Here is a 21,861-nt window from a genome sequence, read left to right on the forward strand (position 1 = left end):
CATCTGTTCTGTGTTACTTGTTGTACTTCAGGCTCTCACATGCAGCATGCAGCATTAATTTGGCTCTTGCTGCATGCCACAACTAAAGCTCCAAACACATGGGCCCCAGTCAGATGAATGATAAATGCTATGAAACCAAATGAGAGACATGGGAAACACATCTGCAGGAGACATGAAAAAAAAAACCCACTGACAATAGTTAAATAAAGAAAAAAAAGAGGACAGGTGAAGGTCAAGGGGTCAGGGGACATAATAGAAGTAATTTTGCTTTGTAGAAATGCCCCCTGGTTGTACACATATAAATGTAAGAGGCATTGAAGCTCAGTTTATCTAAATTAAATGAATTAAATCATATATCTTGTCACATTTAAACAATGAAAACTGAATATAAACATGGCTATCTTTACCTGTGATTACTATTAGTGTACCAGCAAGATTAGGAGAAATTGGATTTAATTTAGCTTCTCAAAGAATTGAAAAAAAAATTTTTCAATATGAAATCTCGACTTTAGTGTGTTTGAACATTGGAAAGTTTTGCTGTAGCTTTTCCTCTGATAGAAAGCCTTAAGAGATCCTTCCACTACATACATATCGGTTTGCTGACATTTTAAAATGTTGTTTTAATTGCTGTATTTGACAAATCTAGATTTGAAAGCATCTGCACATAAATCATATGAAGGACACAACTTTAAGGGACCTATTAATGGTTTTCACAGCTGGATTTAAGCTAGACTTGATTGAAATGAATAGTTGTTTATTGAATGTAAAAAAAGAGTAATAAAAAAAGTGCCTATTTGGGTGTTGTATTGTTAGATGGACTAAACGAGACACTTAAATACATTGTCTTTGGCTGTCAAATATTATTATTATGAGAATATGTGATTTTTCCGACCAGTCAGCAGATTGGTGCCTAGTGGGAATATAAAAAAATAAATATCAAGTTGCTTCCAGATATTTAATTCTGCTCTCAGTGAAATCTAATATGTTTGTGAAGAATAATTTTACTAGTTGAGCCAGGTGAACAACCAGTATCATGGAAATAACTATTTGTATAATTGTGCAGAACATCTAGATGGACATTTTGGTTCTGCCAACACCAGCACTCAGAGCACAGATTATGTCTTTAGAGATGGTTTCATTTTACATCATAACAGGCTTCATATCTCACCCACAAGTTAAATCTTTTCCTCTTTCCAGGGATTGAGTTTCATGAAACCTAGAAATGATGCCTTGAAGTGACTGAGTCATGTACTGTGTGTGGGTGCACCGGCATTCTTCAGCACCATATTCACTGAGTGTGTGTTCACCACATGTGTGTACATGGTGCGAATGTCATGTAACAAATCCCTTTGTTCCACCTAGACAGACAGAACATGAGAGAGCATGACTAGATAATACGTATTCTTGACTTCTTCGGCTCATTGATCTGGATCACTTAAACTTTTGTGTCTTGTCTGCTGCAGGAGCTCTGCTTCTAAGGTTCCCTCAGCTGATCTGTCCCAACGTATCCACCGTACTTTCTAGTTTTACATCATGGGTTACAGTGCAGTACATGGAGAGCTTGGAGACTTTTATAGATAACTGAGGAAAATAAAAATAATTATATTAATGTATTTTTTCTTGTTTTGGGTATGATCCATCATGGTTATTTTTCTTCTTCTTTGTCTAAGCCTGCTGAAGTGAGTGAATGCTGCATCCTCAATTGTAGTGAGTCTAGAGGACGATAAGGAGTATAATATGACCTGAATAAATAAATTACAAAAGCTTAGAACTGATTATCTGTATGAAGACAGAAATGTGATTTTTAAACGTTTTAGATCCAGTCATTTTACTTTCAGGGTCTCATTAGGTTATGCACACAAACAGTGTGTTTCATCACTTTTGTCATAAAAGTAAACTAAATATTTATTGTACTTTTCAACAGGCTGCAACCTCCAAACTGTCAAAGCTCAACACATCTAAGACAGCTCAAACAAAAACAGAATGTTGTCTGTAGTGAAGTTGTGATTAACCTGACTGACTCAGGTTAGATTTAGCCAGTTGTAGCTGATACTGACAGCTGTGTGTACTACACAGTGTTCACAGGTAACTACTAACTGTACTTTCTTTGCCTCATAGCTCAGAGGATTGGATGTAGAACTGAGAGTGCCAAGGCGAGGTGTTGAGTTACGGCTGAGTTCATCAGTGCTGGAAACACAGTCACGGGAAAGTACTGTAAAGCTTTTGGACAAAGGCAGCATGTGATTTCCCGTACAAATGGGCATAAAGGGATTGTTTTTAAAGAACTGAGCACATAAAGAAAGCTAATGGTGATATGCAGACTACTGAAAAAGATTAGTCTGGAGAAAATAATTTTACTGTCACTAATATATTTCAATGGTGGTGAATCTTGTGTTAGTGGTGGATTTTAAACTGGTTATTCTCCATAAAATTTGGTATTATACTCATAATAAATTATTTTAGAATACTTAATTTAACGTTTTCAGAGGCTGAGGGTTTAAGACGAGGCAGAGAGCCAGTGTTTAATCCAAGTCAGCAGTAATTACTCTTGTCAGGAATACTGTGACTCATGGAGAAATCTTCCCAAGTTCAAACCCACACATTTCCAAGGAAAGTATTTCATTTAACTACATTAAAAGATTTAAAGAACCAAAACCTTTCAGATGTTGGTTCCCAAAAGACAAAACAAAGACTTCTCTGATCACTATTTACAACTTTACTTTTTGATGTCCTGTGATATGATACTAGCTATATTTAAACTATGTACTTAAACTGACTTGCCCACGCAGTTCTCAGCAGGAGAGAATAACTGAACTTCACCGGCGTTGTTGTTGCAGTACAGTAGAAACAAAGGCTTTTTCTTCATGTAAAAGTGGTGCTAATTTAAGCAAAATGGCAAAAAGGAGAAACAAATTAAATGTGTACTTGATATTTGTATTAGAAGGTGGTTTGTTGACTGCTGGTTGTGTTTATTCAGTTGGATGTTGTTAGGTTTTTGTTAAGGATAATGGTGCAACAAGATGATGATTAGAAGGGAATCAAACATAAGACAAATGTGTAAAACATAATGGAAAGAGGCTGCAAAGATTATCGATATGCCCAAGACAAAAAAATTGTCTTTAGATTTTCTTAAAAATATTTTATGGGGCTTTCAAGGGGAAAAATCTGTTTCTTGGGGTTTTGGATTGGTGGTCCAAAAAAATTAAACAACCAATGTTCATCCTGTTGTTTTTGGATGTTATTGCATTAGACAGAGACTGAAGCTCTGGACTGACACAAAGCAGGATGATGGTGGTAGTTTCAGGTAGTAGTCAGTATGACTGGAAATTTCAGGGCATCTCACTATTAATTTCACTACATTTCACTGTAATTACAAAGGGTTAATCAAAACATATTTTTTTCTACATATTATCTCTTTCTTTCTCACTGTGTGACTACATGTCGCTTTCAAATAAATTATTTGCAATAATTAAATACATGGAAAAATGCAGCTTTGTCAGAATGATACCTTCAGTCGCCTATAGCATGGTTTTCCAGGTTTTCAGCTGATCTGAGGCTTTTTGGGAGTTTGTTCCAGACATGTGGAGCATAGAAGCTGAATGCAGCTTCTCCATGTCTGGTTCTGACTCTGAGAACTGATAAGAAACTGGAACCAGATGACCTCAGGGTTCTGGCAGGTTCATACTGGGTCAAGAGGTCACTAATGTATTTTGGTTCTAAACCATTCAGAACTTTATAGACCAGCAGCAGAACTTTAAAATCAGCCAGTGTAAAGACCTCAGAGCTGGGCTGATGTGATCCACTTTCTTGGTCTTAGTGAGGACTTGAGCAGCCGAGTTCTGAATAAGCTGCAGGTGTCTATTTGATTTTTTTCCAGGTCCTACTGAGACATCAGATCTTTTAACCCTTGGTATATTCTTAAGGTGATAGTAAGCTGACTTTTTCCCTTAATTCCCTTAATGTGTTTTTCAAAGTAAAGGTCTGAGTCCAGCACTACACCCAGATTTCTAGCATGGTTGGTGGTTTTTAGGTGTATAGACTGAAGCTCTGTGGTGACCTTTAATCGTTTCTCTTTGGCACTAAACACAATCACCTCAGTTTTGTTTTTAACTGAAGAAAGTTCAGACACATCCAGTCATTAATCTCTTCAATGCATTTACCAAGAGCCTTTACGGGGCCTTGGTCTCATGGTGACATTGTAATATATATCTTCATGTCATCTGCATAGCTATGGTAACTAATTTTGTTTTTCCTTATGACCTGTGCCAATGGGAGCATGTAGATGTTAAACAGAAGAGGCCGCAGGATGGAACCTTGGGGAACTCCACATGTAATTTTTGTCTGCTCAGATGTAACGTTACCTATTGACACAAAGTACTTTCTGTTCTCTAAATAAGATTTTAACTAGAGTAGTGCAGTGCCAGAGAGGCCCACCCAGTTCTCCAGTCGTGTGTAAAATATTGTGGTCGACTGTATCAAATGCAGCACTGAGGTCCAGTAAGGCTAAGACTGACATTTTTCCATTGTCTTTGTTCAAACATATGTCATTAATGACTTTGGTCAGAGTAGTCTTAGTGCTGTGGTGCTGTCTAAAACCTGACTGGAAGACATCGCAGCAGTTGTTTTGTGTTAAGAAGTCATTTAGCTGATCAAAAACGTTTTTTTTTTTTTTTTTTTATGATCTTACCCAGAAACAGAAGATTTGAGATTGGCCTGTTGTTCATTTGTGTCTAGATTGTCCTTTTTTTTAGCAGAGGCTTGATTACAACTATTTTTAGAAGCTCTGGGAGGATGCCCGAAATTAAAGAAAAGTTCACAATCTGTAACAGATCTGGCTCCAGAGTCTTTGAGACCTTTTTGCTACTGATTAGATGCTATTGACACAAGAGGGTTTGTTAACCTGTCAACAGTAGCGCATAAGGCCCGAGCATTGTGACAGTTTTTGCTCAAAATGTCAGAGAAATAGGTCTTCCTTGCATTTCTAAGTTGTAAATTATTACAGTGAGGTTTCTCTTTATACATGTCATAAAGAACCTGTAGATTTGTTTTTCTCTATCTGCACTGTTTTCCAACACTCTTTTTTCATTTTTCACCAGTGTGGAATTTCTCCATGGATAATTTTTCCTTCCAGAGACAACTTTCACCTTAATAGGAGCAATAACATAAAAAAATATTTAGCATTTTAGCATTAAAACTAGTGAAAAGCTCACTGACTGAACTACCTGACAGAGCAGGTTATAAGAGAAGACCTGATTAAACATCCCACTCGTGTTATTAGTTATACACCGTTTTGTGATCACCTCTATTGAAACAATTGTGTGAACAGTAATTGTACCCTCAAAGAAAACACAGTAATGATCAGACAGGCCCACTTTACACACAGTAACCATGAAAAAGTCCAAACCCCTTTAAATCAGTAAATTTAGTGTGTCCTTTAATGTGTGTGTGGGCTCTGTTATATGTTGAGTCAGCCCAAAGTTGTCCAGACTGTTACTCAGGCCTTCAGTCCCTATGTCCTGAGGGTTGTCTTTATGGATGTTAAAATCACCAACAATAATTACACAGTCAAAATCTACACAGATTATAGCCAGCAGTTCACTAAAACCATCATAACATCCTGCACAGTGTCTGGGAGGCCTGTAAATATTTAGAAATCTTATAACACTTAGGGCAATCGGGCGTTTGCCGTCCTTGTTCAGGAAGAGGGGAAATTGGGACAGAAACAGCCCGATAATCTTTGTGTGTGCCCTGCTTTACTTTCAACTTGAAACTTATGTCCATGATGAAATGAATTTCTCTGGCAGCCTTCTGAGGAAGAAGTTCTTTAATTTGGATTAAAATTAGAAGGACTAGGAGATGTGCAAGCAGGTGCATGCAGCTGTGTGCTATGTTGCAGAACTGAGCTTCCTTTTCAGGGTGTTTGCACAAATGTTTTGACCGAGCCCAGTGTGAAATTGTTGTGCAGCTGAAACATCTAAGTCCTCTGTTTTGAGTACCTCCTCTATGGTTCCTTTGAGAATTACATTAGTAAAAGGAAGTTGTAGGGGACCAGGAGGCATGGGAATAACTTTGAGATCCAGAAGAGGTTGTAAAAATGTAAGAGCTTCCTTCCATGGCCTGCTGCCTATGGATCTAGTCAGGAGTGTAAAAACATATGAATCAATGGATTTAAAGATACCATATTTTAATGGACAGACCAATACACCTGCATGCCTTAAAAACTGTGCTGTTAAAAGGGGCTAAATGCATGTTAATGCTGAAATAAAAATGAACAGCAGAGGAAATTAAGATGCAGCAGAGACCAAATCGTATAGACACAAAGTTTATTAGAGCTTTGCATAATTTGTCACATTTGTGTTTGTCTGGCTTTAGTCTCATGGAAACAGAAAACTTTCTCAGACAGAGTGGAAAACTTATCTCACATGGTTGAAAAATGTATGTGTGTTTGCTCGTGAGTGTTTCAGTGTGACAAAAATGTAGAGAAACATCTAAAGGAAATGGAGTGGTTAGAGTCATGTGGTCAAGATGTTTGTCAGATCTCTTGCTTTGTCTCTTTCTAGTTCACCGTCTTCTTCTGCAGAAGAGTTTTTCAGGCACTGTTTGTGTGTTGCTCTGCCTACGTGAATAAAAATCAGATGTAATGGTCATCACATGACTTCATGGCCTTCTTTTGGCGATTACTAAAGCAAATGTGCACTTTTTTTTACCCTTCATCACCTCTTTGCTGGCTCTCTAATATGTGTTTGCATACGTGCAACCTACAACCACAATGCCAGTGCACATGACCTTGCTGAGTAGTGCATGGAAATCCCCCAGGCTGTGTAACACCCTCACCCAACAGTATTCTATTGGCCTCTTTTTTCCTTATTCATCTGCACTCAAACAGACCAACACATACCTGCAAACACTGTGTTACCAAGCCCTATTATGTCATGGCTTGAGTAAGCACAACTGCAGGGAGTTTAAATGTTTGCATTATCAAAGGACATGATATAAATACCTGTAGCACTCATAGTTTAATGTTATTAACCTTTAAAATTCTACTACATTGCCAGTACCCCCGAGCCCTATGGCTTACATTGTCAACAATGTCTCAGGATGCTGGTACACAAACGCAGACACTTCCACAGACATAGGGGTTATCTCATGTTTCACTGCAATTTGTTTGGGTTTGCTTGTGACCATTTCCACAAAGCGTGAGCAGAAGTTTTCATTCAGACAGGAACTCTCCATCCTTCCTGTCTGACTTACTCAGTGTTCACATTTTTCTTGTGCAGAAAGCAAGGCTACATGCATTCCTCCTCAAATACCGTGTTTGTTTGCAGCTTTAGCCACGCTCTGATTTGCCTAACTAATCTACTTGAGGGTAAGATTTATCATTATTAGCCAGTTCACTTTGAAAGAAAGCATCCCAGCACAGCTTTATCAAAATGACCATGAGGGTATTTTTGTCCACATGAATATGATAATTGTTGATTTTCAGTCATCTGTTTCATGGTCATTTAAAAGGCTTAAAAAGGCCTAATATCAGCAACACCCAAAGGTGCTAATGAGTGGGTAAGACCGAGAAGTAAGAGGTATCACTTCTCGTTTTTACTGACTTGTTAGCACCTTCGGGTGTTGCTGAAATTAGGCCTTTTCTCATACAACTCTCAAGTTGGGATGTTGCGCATCAGAGTTTGATGTTTTTTGTGCAGGAATTTCAGTTTCAAGAAAGATAATAAAACACATTGGCGAGCAAAATGAGAGCGACAATCACTGAATTGTGTCTGAAGAAGAACATGTTACATAGCTGGGATGAAGTATGTTTATTAGTCCTTTTTCACATATGCACAGTTACTGGACACACAACACACCCTTAACTGACCATCACGCATACAAACACACCCATAACTGACACATGCTTAGTCTCACACACGTAGATTTGTAGCTCAGTTTAGACATCGTACACAGACGTACAAGTTTTCCACCCAGGAAGTTTTAGAGGACGTTTTTGAGGACTTTTTTGGGGAGATACATACAACTAACTAATGAAAGACACACTATGTAGATTTTAATTTATGATACAACAGCCAATTATTTATTTATTTATCTTTCAAGATGTAGTTTTCAAAGATGATCCATCACCAGTTTCCGTTGTGAGTAAGTGTGAAAATTCATTGATTGGTTGAGAATATGGTCATTCATGCTATCAAATAAATCTGTTAAAGCAGTGTACATGTGTATACATTCATGCTCTTCTCACTTCTGTATCTCTCACTATATATCTCACTCACTTCTGTCTTTTCTGTTTCTTAGTTTGTTTAGAATCAAAGCAAGATGTCGACTCATCACTCATCTGAAATGACTATTTATTGTCCTTCATATGAGCAAGTAGGCTTTCCTAGAAAGTGAAGAAAATGAAACGTTTAAGCTTTTTAGGTCTATTTTTGTTTTTTACTTGATAGTGACAGATAAGATGTTACAGGAAGTGAAAGGGGAGAGAGGAAGCCCTGAGTTCTGACCACATATCAGATCAGTAGGCTTGTCCTGAAAATTGTATGTCAAGCAGGGAAAATGGCATATTGTTAGATTTAGGACCGCAAAGTGGCCTTCACTTTACCATTGCTGCTTTTATCAATACAGTGCAAGTAAATATGGTGTAAAGCTCTGTGGCTTTAGGTTTTCAAAAGAAAGAAAAAAGATTGAATTGTTACAAAATATGTTAGTCCAAAACATATCGCCTCAAATAATTAACAAAACTGCTGGTCAGCAGATATGGCTCCATTAAAACTATTCATATCTCATCTGAAAGTAAAATTTGTGGATTATCATGAGACTCTTATACATATCTTCTGTTTCAACTGAGTTATTTTAAATGTCCTTTTAAGAGCCAAATACTCAACAAGCAAAGTAGTATTTTCCTTCTGTTGTATTTTAGCTATGACATAGGTTTTAGAGGTGAAAAATTGGGAAATGGGATTAAGAAACATATCACTATTGCATCCTCATGCTGATTCTTCTGACAGTAGCAGATAAAAATAAGTAATATAATGTAAAATTGTTCAAATATGTATAATATGCATGATCTCAGTTATTTCCCAATCTGCTGACAGAGGCATTAAATATTGAGTCATTTGTATGTTTAAAAACTTGATATTTAGTGATGCAACTTCTTTGCTGTTATCTCATTTTACTCTTTCTTGTTTTCTTGTGTTTGTGAACATAAGAATCTATTAGGGCTGTCAAAGTTAACGTGTTAATGACACATACGTGCACTTCCCATTTAGCAGTGCTATTTTCTTCAACGCGCCATTAAAGCACGCACCGCCTGCGTAGTTTCAGGACGTGATGCAGAAATACACTGGCTTTGAAGCAAAATTGGTCTGACAGTTTAGCTTCAGAGCTATGCAAGATGGCTCTCTGGACAAGACTAATGTGATTTTGATCTACTATCCATGTGAACTGAGTTAGCACCGTAGTGGGTTGTGTTTAAAATACCACCTGCGAGCACACAGCTAATTCTGAGAGCCCTGCAAAGACAGTCCATGCTGGATAGCTTCCAGTAGAGATGCCATGATAATTGTACAAGCAGCAACCTTTTAACAGCTGATCTGGATAAACTGAAGAAGTTTAAAACAGTAGAGCGCTGCAGGCAATTTACTCCTATTTATGTTTGTTTCTAAATAAAGGTGAGGCAAGTAAGTGCCTTATTCTATAGTTGTGGGACAATCATTGCTTGCAGAATTATTAAAAACATGATAAATATCTTGTTATGGTACATTTAGCAACAGATAAAAAAAATCTGCGATTAATATGTGATAAATCACATGTTAACTACGGACACTCATGCGAATAATCTGCATTTTTTGAATGTCTGACAGTCCTAGAAGAAGATCCCTTTAGATTTCCAACTGGAGCATTGTTTGGCAGAAGTAGACATTTTAATTTACTAAATGTAATTCTGTCATCTAAAATTTATTTTCATATTTTCTTAAATTGTTCTGACATAAAAAAGTTTGCTATTTTAGAGGCATATGTTTTTGCTCCGTCAAGTTTGGAGTTCAGTGTGCATGAACTCAGCTAATTCACTTAAAAGAAACTGCTACCACTTCTGTGAATTCTATGTGCTGTCTTAACTTCTTGATATTTGGCTTGTATATCAGTAATTCTGAGAAGTGTGCAAGGAGGCCAGTGCAACGTGTCACGTTTATTCATGACCGAAGAGTTCGACTGTTGACAGCCTCTGACAGGTTTCCAAGAACACAGTCATCTCTATCAGTGTTCGTAAGCCCACAACTAGTGTTTGTGTGTGTGTGTGTATTGTATGTGTGTGTGTATGTGTGTGTGTGTGTGTGTTCCCCACATCCTCTCTGATGCCACAGATAGAGCTTATTTTGAATGTGATCAGTTATAGTGATCTTCTGGCTGATTACACTCTACCTATCAGCACATACTTTAAACTAGTGCAAGCAAAGGTCAGTTTTTTTTTGTTGTTTTTTTTTTTTGTTGTTTCTTTGTTTTTTTTGCAGTGGAGACATAATTTTAAAATATTTTCCTTGTTTTCAAAAGAGCTGATCTGAAACATCAAATACATGAATTCAACACTTTAGCAGAGCCATTTAAAAAAATAAATTCCCCCACCTCCAACATGTAGAAGCCGATTTCAGGGATGTTTCCATTTTAATGCATTTTTAATGTCTTACTTTGTTGAGGCAGCTGTTTGTGGATGCAATCCTCAGCAGTTTCTTTTATTATTGTATTTCTGACCTGCTGTCTGAATTAAATTGTCCTTCGACCAAGGGCTCCACACAAACACAAATGTAAAATAGGAGTGATCTAGATCTGAGAATTTACTTTTTTCCCCCCGTATGAAACAGATCCTCAGCAGTGTTTGTCTGCATGATGCAAGCAGACAGTGGTGGGGGTCTAGCAACAGAGTGGAAAAGTGAAAACAATGCTAGCTGCTGCAAATCATTTATTTTAGCTGCAGTTATAAATGCTGTATAAATGCTCTTACAGGAACGTGTTTTCTTTACAAACATGGGGAATTTGTGATCAGAAAGCTTCATTCAGATCTGGAAAAACTATCCTATAAGTGTGTGTTGTGATGTATATGAAGCAAAGGAGCTCTCTGTACAGCACCGTAACCTTTAAAAAAATCTAACTGATTAAATGTCACATTTTCAGACTATTTTAATTTGTTAATCTTTACTAAACTACATTGTCATGGTGTGTGCTTATCTCCTGTATTGGTTTGATTGAAGATTAGCAGCAGCTGCTAAATTTTGTGCTAAATTTGAATAGGCACTTGGCTGTTTAGGTTAGTTAATGGGTTTTTAATAGTTTTTGGACAGTTTGTGGCACAGTTTCGGTGACACAAAGGGTATCTGTGATGTGATCATGCTGCTGATCTTTCTGCCATTTGCATTGGATTTCTTGAGAAAAAGTACAGAGTATCTTCTGGCCTGTCCTTCATGTTTGCAGCAAAATTAAGAAAAGAAATACATCAGTGATTCCAACCTGAGACCAGGGGAAGTACAGACAGATGTGTTGGTTATTGTGATCAAGGTCATGACCTCCTCTCATGGGTGGTGCTCTAAGCCTTTAAATGGTCTGTGTGTGTGTTTGTGTGGAATAACTGCATACACACTTTCCAAAATATCTCCAGAGATCAGTTTGGCAACCCTGCAGAGTCGAATGTCAGTCCAGCACACACACACACACACACACACACGCACACACGCGCACACACACACACACACACACACATGCACCCCGGACAGCGTTGGCTTCAGTGACCCTCAGAGGGATAGAGGAATGTTGAGTGTCAGTCAGTTGCTGTGGTGACGGCCTTGAGAAAAGGACCCTGGGAAGATTGTTTTGGACTCCAAACATCCTGTGTGTCAGCCTTGTGTGTGTGCGAGTGTGTGTGGGTGTGCACTCAAACTGTAGATGTGTTTGTGATTGTGTGGGTGAGAGGTTGCAAGGTTGCATCTGTGGACATGTCTCTGTTTGTGCACCACTGTTATAAAGTGTTTATGGCTGCTGCTGCCTTATGTGTAAACCTGTGTAAAGGAGTTATTACAGATAACATTGGCGCCTATAAGTTCATTCATTTTTATTTAATTTGTTAGGTATAACATTCATTCATGTGCAGTGTGCAATTGTGGCAAGATGATGTGTGAGCAAAGGAAGAATAAGCCCATTTGCAGGCTCGGGCTAGTGGACTACCAGTTATATTTATATGTATACACACCCTGAGGCACCACCCTCTTAATTCAAATAGGCCCATCACAGCAGACTTATGAGAAAAATAAGATTATTAACAAAACATGATTATATTGAAACATTTTCTACTCAATTATACAGTTCATAAATAAACCAATCAAACAAGATCAAAGAAAACCAAACAATATATATGTACAATCCTCAATGTTCACCTTTCAACATCTAATCACATCCACTCAGCTATTCAATCAAGACTAAGAACATGCCCACACACTCTCTGCAAGACAATGCAGGCCTCCTCACTGAACAATGACCAAAATTCTGTATCAGAAGAAACACTTTGACAGGGAATGATTGCATGATGGGTGCCCAAGAAGTAACCTAAAGCTCAGGAGGGAGCTAGTGCCTCCTAAAAATAACATGTTTTCTTATTTATAGAATATGAAAACGTGAGAAATTTTCCATTACAGTAAATCTGAGACCATCTCAGATACTTATTCTACCCACAAAACTTGATTTTAAAATTCAGTAAATGCTTCAAAAGATGACCTGTTGTTTATAAAAATGATCCGTATGATGAAATAATGCAGCAATTAAAAAAGAAATTACAGTAAATGCAGTTAGCTGGAATGAATCCAAGATGTTCATTTCTGTGTAGTAATAAATATGGAAGTTAGCTGCAACAAAAAACATGCTAAAAAAATAGGGTTCACTGATGGACTGAGACAGATAAAATGATCAGTGTCTGAATGATTTGGGCTAAATGTCAACTGAAAAGCTGTTCAGATTTAGGGCTTTGCGAGCCCTGATGTATATTGTGTTGTCACTGTTGCATATCTGTGTTTCACATTCATGATATCAGCCTGCGTCTGCGTCTGAAGTTGAAACATAGTAGTGAAAGTTGAGTCAATCTGAAGACATTGGAATGAAAACTGTGAAGTCAATGCAGGTTCATCTCATTACTGGGACAGCTCATCAGGTTATTCTTTCACAGAGCCGATGCTGAAATCAGTTGATATATATTTAATACATTTAGGTCACATTTTAAAAAGTTTCTTGTACTAATGAATAAGATGCTTATATTTTTAATGGTTACACAGATTAATATTTTATACTCAATTTGAGTTATTTTAAAAGTAAACTATAATCAGTTAATAACTGGCTTCAAATATCCTAATCTTTCTCATTGCTTGTTAGTAGTTTAGCATCTTTTTTTTAATTATTATTATTTTATTATTATCTTTTTTCCTTTGTTGGGTTTCTTCTTTTGCTTCTTTTATGTTTATAAGGGAATTTGCATGTTGGTTGTTTCCCTTTGATGTCATTTAGTGGTTTTTTTGTGTGTAATTTTCTGTCTCTTTATAATTTTTTTTATCATTTGTTTAATATATTTTGAACCATTTTTTTGTTTGTTCCCCAACCTCATATTGACTTTTTGCATCTCTGTCAGTTTAATATCTGTATGTGGATATTTTTGTTCTTTATGGTCATTTTGGAGGTTTTTACTAAAGGTGGAAGTCATTTGTGGCTATTTCACTTTTCTTTAAGAAGGTTATTAATATTAATATTGTAAATACAGTCTTGAGTCAACTTCATACACACACATATAGAATAAAGTGGAAAGCCGTGCCGAGGGTGTGTGCCTGTGAGCATCTTCCCTAGTGAGCATTACGGACTTTGATTTGCAATAATCAGAAATGTGCTGTGAAGTTGAACTTGCTCCCCTGACAAAGCTGATTCACAGAAATTAGGCTTGTTGCTCAACCAGTCAGACATCTGTTTAAGGTTTTTTTTTCCACTCAAAAATGTTCCTATTTGTCAGAAACTCATTCACATTCTCACAATCAATTCCTTTCAATGAGTCACTCCACTCGAATATTCACAAACATGCCCACACAGCAGACTAGCTGATCTCATTAGCTGTTGCACATCGTGTGCAGTTATGTTGACTCTTCAACTAAAATTTGTGAATGGGGTTGCAGTGGTGGTTTCTCTGCATGCTGTCCCGCATAATCGATCATTTGTATTGCCTATAAAATATTGCAAAACTCCTTACAGTGCAGCAGATTCATAACTCTTATTTTTTCTGGCTGGAATATGTTGGATAGAAGGTCTGTGTGTAGGAAAAGGTTTAACAATGATCTTTTTTTCTTTTATGGACCAGTAACATACAGTCTGAGACACAGATGCATCATGGTGAGACCTTCAGTAACTCCTGGAGTCATACAACATCCTGTATCTGCAAAGGCAGAACAAGTACAACAACAAATGTTGCTGATTGATCCATTTTTGAAGATAATGTAAGGCAGCACAGAAATGAGAAATAATAGGAAAGGTCACATTTCAGAAGCCACTTCTGTGTAACTGCTGAGGCAGGTTTATAACCTTGTATGTGTGTTGCTTTTCTTGCAAGTGTGCACCTTTTTTCTTAGAATATACTGTTGATTATATCATTCTTGTTTTATCTACCTCCATCTCTTTGCAAACAACCAGACTGAAGAAGCAAAAACAAATTTCTCTGCACACCCTCGACTTAACTGTGGTAGCAGTTGGTACAAGTAAAGTTTTTGTCTGTTCCTCATTCACTGACTCGGATGTCTCTAAATGAGTCACATCCCCTCCTTTCTGCGTCATTCTCTATTGATAATATTAGACTGGTTGAAAAACAGAGCATTAAGAGTTATGAGGGAGGACATAAATCTTCTCTTTTGATGCATGTGTGTGTGCCCCTCTCTTTTTCTGTATGCGTGTGTGTAGGATTAACATAGACATTCCTCAAGCTCACACACTGTCACATAGACTCAAACTCATCCGGTGCACAAAGCCCTGGAATCTGTCCTCCCTGCTCTTTCCTCTGCTCTCCATCCCTCCTTCTCTCCCACCCAACGCTGTCTTTAACTGTCTCGTCTGTTTCCTTTTGCAGCTGTGTTGCTTCTGCTGCTCTGTCATGCTGATCACCCCCTCCACTTGAGGTTTTTTTCTCTCTCTCTCTCTCTCCGTTCAGCTATTTTGCATGTGTTTGACTTACAGGGTGTGATCTTGTCAGCTTCCACTGGGTGCTGTTTTTGTTTGGGAGGTCAGTGAGAGTCACACTGATGGCTCAAAGATTAGATATAGTTCTGTTATGAGCGTGCAATCTGGGCTGGATGATGATGTTATAGTTATAATTGTAAACTGAATATGAATCTGTTCTGGGCTATTAACAGTAGAAGATTTCTGAAAATGCTGCTTTGGGCGTTTTATTCAAAAAGATTTTTTTTAGTTCATTAAATTATATTATATCATGTTCGTTTATACAGTTTGGTTTACATAAAAATGCACATTTATTCCATTGCCCACCCTCATACCATCACCATGCTGGCCTTTGAGCTTTGTGATGATAAGACACTGGGTGGTCTGTCTCCCCCTGGTTCATAATTTCTAAATAGGAGTTAAACTTTTGTCACAGTACACTACAAGACAGGCTTCCACACGCCTCAGTCTGTATTACATGTGATTGAACTTTGACTCAGAGCCAAGGAGAGATGCTTCATGTAGTTTCCTTTCTGTGGTGATGGCCAGGCAGTTTTGTTGAGAAATGGCTCATTTCTCAAGGTTTTGAATGGTCAGAAGGACAGCCGGCTGATCTTGAATTTTGTTGTAGTCACTCATATGCAGGTCTTGAAGTATATAGACCACATCAGACCAGGTCCTGGTTCAAGATAATCACATTCAGGTCGAGTACTGTAGTCGCCTACTGACCTTTCATAGTATTACTGTTTTAAATAGCTTTGCTGAATTTGTAGTCTGTCAAGTGTCAAAATGCTGGATATGTTGCTGTGAAACAAAATTTCATTTACTGTCCAAACCAGACACACGGTGCTGCAACTCTTTTGGATATCTAATTCAAACAGTCCAGCTCAGTCCTTTTCAGCTCCTTGTATGTGCCTTTTCAGTAACATTTACATTTTATTTACACTCTGTTGATGCAATGCCCATATTTGAATAACATGCCGTCTGTTTAGGAAATATATGGGTTTAAATAACTCTGGGAAAGAAAAGCCAGCAATGCTCATCCAGGACAAACAAAGCACATACCAGATTTTATTTGTCATGATTTCTGGAATAATACAATTTGTCCAGGATAAACCAAACCAACTATTGCTTCAGAGCTTTGTTTCATGCCTCTCTCCATCAACAGTGGAGAAACCAAACTTTTTTTATGTTTAAAATGATGCACGGAAACATGGAATCACTCAGTTCCATCGTATCATCAGTGTGATATATACTGTATATAAAGATACTTGGCCACATGAATAAAAAGGACTTTTTTAAGTTGTCAAACTTAAGTAATAAATACCGCATATCTAACATATATCTAACAGATATGACACATGCACATGGTATATTATTCTTAGAGTCTTAGTAATAGTTACTGACTCCCTTTGTCTTCACATGTTTGCATCAGCTGTCACCCAGACTTTATTTCAGAGGAGACGTCTGACCCCGCATGCCAAAGGCTTTTTGCACGCGCCTGACCAAGTCATTCATGCGCGTGTGTGTGTGTATGTGTGTGTTATCGCTCAGTTGTAGTTTTGGAGGCCCTTCACGGCTGTATTGGTGATTAGGTTATGTGTAACCTTCTGTCCTGCTGGGGTTCAGATTTACCTGCATAAAGAAAAACTGTAAAGTGTAATTTTTTAAGCTACAGCATGAAATCTGTTTTATTTTTTAGTAAAATACCAATTTACTGTTGGCTTTATTGATGTGTGTGGTACAACGTCACTTTGTCCTGGTGGAGTGGAGCTTGGAGTTCTGCCACAGAAGGTCCAATCATCCTTCCCATGACTCACTGCATTTTCTTTCACTTGGGGAGTCTTCAGAGGATTCACACTCATGCACATACTCAACATTCATATAAGCACATCAGAAAGAATCTACGTCTGCTTTCCAGGCTTTCCGAGAACCTTCTGGTTGTCATAAATTATGTGTAAAGACAGCGAACAGTATCTGCATTGCACACATGGATAATCTGTGTTCAGTAGCATATGTAGCTTAATTAGTCAACCTTCTAGTAATTGGATATAACAACTCTGCAGCACGCAGAAGTCTGTGCATCCCATGTGCAGTCAGGTTTTTTTCTGCTGCAATCAGCAGCTTGTACAATCCACTAAAATATTTAAACAGAAGTGGGAAGAAGGGAGCACATGAGAATTTTCTTGTGTTGTTTGAGATCAGTCTAACATCACTGCACTAATCTGCACCAGTAAACCTACAAAGACTGTGTAGGTTTGACTTCTGCAGCACTCAGAGCAGAGCAATGCACAAGTTATCAAATATTTTTTGCTAAAAGATTTTACAGATCCAGTGTGAAGGATGCAGTGACATCTGGCTGCACAGATTCATATTGCAGTCAACTGAATATTTCTGACTTCTACTCGAAATAAAAGTAAATAAAAATGCCAGAAACATGCTTTGTGTTTTGTTTCCACTTCTTCAAAAAGTTGATTCACCCAAATCTCAGAAAATATATTTATCTATAATACTGAGACTTTTGAAGGTGATGGATATCTTTTGTTTTTCTAAATTTGCAACAGTTTCCAAAAACAACATCCCTGAGACTGATTTTGAAATGTGCATGTTTCCTCACAACTACCTTAATGTGTTGGACAGAGCATGGTTGTGTCTCTACACTTTCAGATTCTTGTTTCTTCTCTCTGTTTCTGTACTTTTTTATGTGCAACACTTGAGAGTAAAGTTTGATCTGTAGATCATCAATGATGTCCTTATTGTGTTTTTCAGGCCTCCAGCCCCAAACTGACAACTCACTGCTCAGATATCCAAGAAGTCCGTCGTTGCAACCGACTGGAGATGCCCGACAACTTAAACACATTTGTTTTAAAGGTATGTACTGTGCAGAGTTTCAGCTTAATTCAAATTGAAAATCTACTTTCTCTGCGATTTTTTTTTATTCAAAATGATAGTTTGCAGACTCTGTCGTATTTAAACCCAACCTTTGATCCAACATAGGATCAAAGCATGTGTGTCTGGATAGGCATCATTTAGATACTTTTGGTTGAAACTTAAAGAATATTATCTCTAAATTTAATCAATACATTTCAATAAACCAGTTTAAGTCATACCGTATCTATGTAATGTGTATTTAAAAGCTTTTTTGTTTTTTGTAGGTTAACCGAGGTAGCCTGATATTTGAGACGGACAATGACCAGCAGCTCAGCTCCTGGACCACAGAGTTAAAAGAATGTATCAGCAGCAGGTGAGAAACACCTTTACTTGCTCTTGTTTTCCTCTACTCCCCTACATTTCAAGAAGTAATACCTTTTTCCTCAATTTCCTGTATCAGTCTGAATATTAAAATATAAAAAGGCACATTTAATGGTTAAAGCTGTTCATTATCTACTGTTCATTATATAATTGAACATTTATTATATTTTTGATCTGTTAAACATTTACTGTCTAAATGTTACTCGCATTGATACCATCCATTGTTGCAAAACACTGGTAGGTACAATGTATGTTTTTTTTTTCTCCCAAAAGTGACACTTGTTGCGATAACAATGACAAATGCTGTAATGGTGCCCTGAATGTTCAGTGAGCAGAAAAACACTAATAACTTTAGGCATTGCAATGTCAAGCCTGCCTGTGTCTTCCACTTTGGCGCAAATGCTTGTTTTTTTTTTTTGTTTTGTTGTTTTTTTTATGTTGCATTTCAAAAAGGAACATAGCTCCTCCATGTAAACTCAAAAAGAGTTCCTTATATGCTACATATGGTTTCATATCACATAAATAAGGAACAGAAAACTAATCTTTTAGCCCTAATATTTACTGATCCATGTTGTCTTCTGCATTATGCTTCATGCAGAAGTATAAATATCACTGCAGACATAGTTTAATATGTATCACTTACAGTTTGATTAAGTGGGAAATCAAATGCAGGTTTTTCCCTTGTGAACTAAAAAAAAAAAATTTTAAAGCTGCAAACTCGCCTCCCTTCTGCAGCGTTTTCTCTTAAAAAATCCTGAGAAGAAATATTTAACACTTGGTCGTTTTTAGCATTTTTGAGGTGTGCTGGGTGTTTACTTGTGCTGTGGTATGTGTTTGCAAATGCAATTGAGCGGGTTCATTTAGGTGTGTGTATGTTTGTACAAATGGGATCCATGTGTGCGCTTGTTTGTCTTGTACAGTTTGCGTTTGCTCTTGTGCAAGCTTGTACGTGCAATGGTTAGGTTTATGGCCCTGCAGACTGTAGCAGGTCTAAACTTTGTTATATTTGGAATGTTCCTGGTGATAATCAGTCATCAGATTCATCGGTCAACTTGGTATTTACATAAAACCCTGGAGAGGTAACGTGTCCTTTGTGGAGAGTGGAGAGTAGGGGCTTGAAATAGCAGCAAAGAGCAGGGGTTTAAAGGCCTCGCGCTCACAGTGATCATAATGTTCTTTGTTTGATTCATATGCCTTTAGTCTTCCTTTATTTCTTATCACAACGAGCTGATTTAGAATTTGTAATAAAAGATATAAAAATATTTAAAAAGTTGTCAGTATTTGATTCATTAGACAGTTTTCAGCAGCTCAGACTGAATGATACACAGAAAACGTCAGAAGCATGATTACTGTCTTAGCAGCAGCTTAGTTTTTTAAATAAATCTGTGTCGGAAAAAAACCCAAAATATCACTAGAGGAGAAAAAGTTATCAAACCAAAGACAGTTTGTCTTTGGTTGCTGGTCACTTCCTAAATAGAGATGCAACATGTACTTTATTTCTTTCTGTACTAAATAGAATGTACTCATTAGCATACTTAGTACTAAAATAGAAATATGTGTTGTACTTGACATTTCTGTTCTAGTGTGTTAAATGCAATCTGTGTGTATTTGTATGAATGTAAGAGGGGAAGTCTGGGGAAGGTCTGACACTCACTGAATTTCTGGACCTTAGAGCAGATGTACAGAAACACACACACACACACACACACACACACACTGATTTTAGACTATGGCATGCCTTTAATTTTGTCTAAATTGAGTGCAAACATCCCAGTAGCTGAATCGTTAAACATCTCTGTGTTCTGCTCACTAATCCCAATCTGAGCTGTGGATGTTTCACTCTAAGCACACATTAGATCAGGGCTGCTCAGTCCTGTCCTACAAGGACTGCAATCCAGCAGGTTTTCAATGTATTCCTGCTTCAACACACCTGATTCAAATTAAGAAGATCCTACAGCCTATCGAGTTCTGCACAATGGCTCATTCATTTCAATCAGGTGTGTTTGAGCAGGGATACATGGGAAAACCTCCGGGACTGCAGCCCTTGAGTAACCCTGCATTAGATTATTTAAAGATCTGTTCAAATGTTCAAACAGTTACCCTTCATGAATAAATAACACATCTTCATTCATTGTGAATTAACCCAGCAGAGAGATCCTGAAACAAGACCAACAAAGAAGAAAAAAAATCTGAAGAGTTAATGCTTATCTCAGCATCCTGCAAGAAAAAAAATCTCCTTTTTTTTTCTTTCAGACCCCGATTGGGAGTTTTTGCAGCTGAATAGAACTTTTTTCTTGTGATGGCTATTATGTGATTGATCAGAAACATGAAATGGGCGTTGTTGATGCAGACTAGCAGAAAGTTGTCATATCCACTTTTTCATTGATGGGAAAAGTTCAACTAAGTGGAATGGATTGTTTGAGGAGCTGGCCAAGGTGATGAGGAAGTATGAAAATCTACACATCATGTAGGGCATGTAAGGAAAGGGACACCAAGCCCTGCAAACCTCCGCCCAACAAGAGCAGCGGATGAGTATGATATTTTCTGGCCAGAATGAACTTACTGTAACAAATGCGTGTTAATCCGAACGCTATGTTGATTTCTAGAATCACTGTGATGAAATTCAAAACTCTTTTCATTAGGGTACAATCACATAAACATTGTCGTTTAGCTTCAGGGCAAGAAATGTACGTCCATGGAGACCGTCGTCTTGTATGAATCAGGTGGTTGCAGTCTACAGTTTTGCTGCTAGATGCAACTAAATCCCACACAAGCATTTGGCCTGAAACACAGGCCTTTTTTTTTGTTTTTTGTTTGTTGTTGTTTTTTTTTCTTGTTTTGTTTTTCCCCAAATTCCTGCCAGCAGCATCTTAACCAGAGACTCTTCGAACATAAGTTTATTTATGTGACTTTCATTAATAATATTGGACAGTCATGACTGAAACTAAGGGTAAGACTGTGAAAGTCATAAATGCTTCCCCTGATGTAGACATGGGAAGCATGATGTAAGGAACCTGACACTGTATCATCCATGCTAACTCACTGCCACTTAAACGAACAGAAACACTGTTAAACTCATCAGCAACACTTAAGCTTTTCCCACTAATCCACAGTGTCACAGTTGGTAAGTCATTGCATGGCACATCTTTCAAGCCCCAACAGTCCTTTCTCCACAGAAGACTTGTTACCGCTTTGAGGTTTAATGTCAGCACGAAATAATACACTAATGGTTCATCATGTCTAGACTATGAGGGCCAAAGAAAGCCCAGAATTCCTCTGTGAGAAGGAAGACATCAGAGGGCAAGTGTGACCGGTATAAGACCTGAATGTGATCTCTAATCCTCAGTGCTTCGCTCACTGGCTGAAATCTTCTCACTAAGTAAGAGT

At 37.6% G+C, this 21,861-nt stretch overlaps 1 protein-coding gene across 3 annotated transcripts in view; it reads left to right on the forward strand.

The window, feature by feature from the left end:
• The window catches only part of sh2b3 (SH2B adaptor protein 3), a 54,103-nt gene that overhangs the window by 24,312 nt on the left and 7,930 nt on the right, over positions 1-21,861 (forward strand). For all 3 annotated transcript variants that reach the window (XM_041999804.1, XM_041999802.1, XM_041999803.1), the window contains exons 3-4: positions 17,992-18,093; positions 18,378-18,466. In XM_041999804.1, coding sequence (XP_041855738.1) covers positions 17,992-18,093; positions 18,378-18,466 — 191 coding nt within the window. The remainder of the gene's footprint in view (positions 1-17,991; positions 18,094-18,377; positions 18,467-21,861) is intronic.

Source organism: Melanotaenia boesemani, chromosome 11 (assembly GCF_017639745.1).
Source record: "Melanotaenia boesemani isolate fMelBoe1 chromosome 11, fMelBoe1.pri, whole genome shotgun sequence".
In the NCBI taxonomy this organism is placed as follows: domain Eukaryota; kingdom Metazoa; phylum Chordata; class Actinopteri; order Atheriniformes; family Melanotaeniidae; genus Melanotaenia; species Melanotaenia boesemani.